The 1,897-nt window shown below is 52.8% G+C and overlaps 1 protein-coding gene across 1 annotated transcript in view; it reads left to right on the forward strand.

The window, feature by feature from the left end:
• The window catches only part of LOC119585975 (protein TIC 214-like), a 1,257-nt gene extending 321 nt beyond the window's left edge, over window positions 1–936 (forward strand). Inside the window, exon 2 of the mRNA XM_037934689.1 lies at window positions 283–936. Within this exon, the coding sequence (XP_037790617.1) occupies window positions 283–661 (379 nt within the window). The 3' untranslated portion in view covers window positions 662–936. The remainder of the gene's footprint in view (window positions 1–282) is intronic.
• The last annotated feature ends 961 nt before the right edge of the window (window positions 937–1,897 follow it).

A 1,897-nucleotide genomic window follows, 5' to 3' on the forward strand; every position in this document is an offset into this window, starting at 1 on the left:
GGGGGGGGGGGATATTGGGAGACACCCGATCTCCTCTATGGACCTGCCACTGAGACCGTGCGTGTTACGACCAAACTCCTCCGGTTTCAAAAAGTTTTTCATTTTTATTTTTTTACCCTTCTAAGAGAGAAAGAAAAAGCGAGGGAAAAAAGGGGGCGAACACAATCTTACAGTTCCTCCCAGGGCCATCGTTTCCTCGCCGGATCTCCCTCTTTCCCCATCATCCGCTTCGTCATCCACCTCAACGTCCACCAACCACCTGAACGCACACTAACAACCACTATCACACTCACATCACCATCCACTTCAACGTCCACTGTCCACTTCAGCGCCCACCCCAAAATCCACCTCTACATCCACCTCACCGCCCACCTCAACATCCACATCAGCGCCCACCTCAACATCCACATCAGCGCCCACCTCAACATCCACATCAGCGCCCACCTCAACATCCACATCAGCGGCGCCCAGCTCAACATCCACATCAGCGCCCACCTCAACATCCACATCAGCGCCCACCTCAACATCCACCTCAGCGCCCACCTCAACATCCACATCAGCGCCCACCTCAACATCCACATCAGCGCCCACCTCAACATCCACATCAGCGGCGCCCAGCTCAACATCCATCTCATCCTCCACTTTGGCGCCCACTACCTAACCACTTCAGCGGCGATTTCCATGCTAAAGTTTGAAACCGGAATGCATGACGAACGCGCTTGGACCCCGTCTAAGAACGAGGTCCCTCCACCCACGTAATATAATTCTCTCACTCTTCCTCATTTTCCTCCACCTGTATAGAGTTACGTCCTAATTTCTCTTTTTTCTTCCCAGTTCATATTTATCGTCTTCGTACCTCCTCATTTTCCCTCCATCCACTCAATACAATGATCTAATTATTCCCCATCTTTCTTTCTTTTGGTATCACTTCTCCCTTCTCTTTGTCTTCTCTCATCATTGCCATCTCTTCCGTCGCCAATTCAAGCCGTTTCCTATTCCCCTCCTTCCATAGGCATTTGCAAAATCTGAGTTTCCGTTTCCTCTCCTATTCTCTCCCATTCCCCGCCTTCGTTCCGATTCGGTGCCTCCATCTCCCTCTTTATCCTCCCTGTCTCCCCTCCTCCCTCTTCCCTCATTCTCTTACACTCTCAGTCTCTCTTCTTCTCTCATTTCCTCTCTCTCTTCCATCCGTCCTTCTTCCTTCCTTCCTCACTACCTTTCTCCTCCTCTCCCTTCTCCCCACTCTCGCCCTCATCTGCTCTCTCTTCTTCCCTCTGCATTCCCCTCTTTCCCAGCTCGAGCGAGGGGCTCACGGGGCGGAGTGCGGAGGGCGTTACTCATCTCCTTGCATATCCTTGGGCGTGACGTAACGAGGTAAAGCGTGAGGAGAGGGCAGAGGGTGAAGAGGAAGAGCTCAAGCAGGAGAGCTATTGTTGCAATGATAGTGAACAGCAAATGTCCACGAGAAGAGAACCAGGAAGAAAGAGTGGAGGGGGGGAGGTAAAGGTGTATGCGGAAGTCAAGCACAAGAGAGATGCACTAATGACAGAGGAGGGCAATAACAGGTATTCCCCCCTTACCTCTTTCCCTCCCTCCTCTCCGGTCACCACCTTCCCTCCCTCTCCCCTCACCTCCGTCCCTCCCTCTCCCCTCACCTCCGTCCCTCCCTCTCCCCTCACCTCCGTCCCTCCCTCTCCCCTCACCTCCTCCCTTCCCCATCCACGTTCAAGCAGTCTCCTCCCTACCTCCGGTGAAGCGACGCAACAGCTGGCGAGGTCGAACAACAATTCCCAGACACAGGACTCTCAGCTGCCATTTCGAAGTCACAAACAAACGCGACAACCACCGGTAAAAAGGACATCATCCGGGAACGATATCTTTTAATAAGCTTCCAAGA

This window comes from Penaeus monodon, chromosome 20, assembly GCF_015228065.2.
Source record: "Penaeus monodon isolate SGIC_2016 chromosome 20, NSTDA_Pmon_1, whole genome shotgun sequence".
NCBI classification, from domain to species: domain Eukaryota; kingdom Metazoa; phylum Arthropoda; class Malacostraca; order Decapoda; family Penaeidae; genus Penaeus; species Penaeus monodon.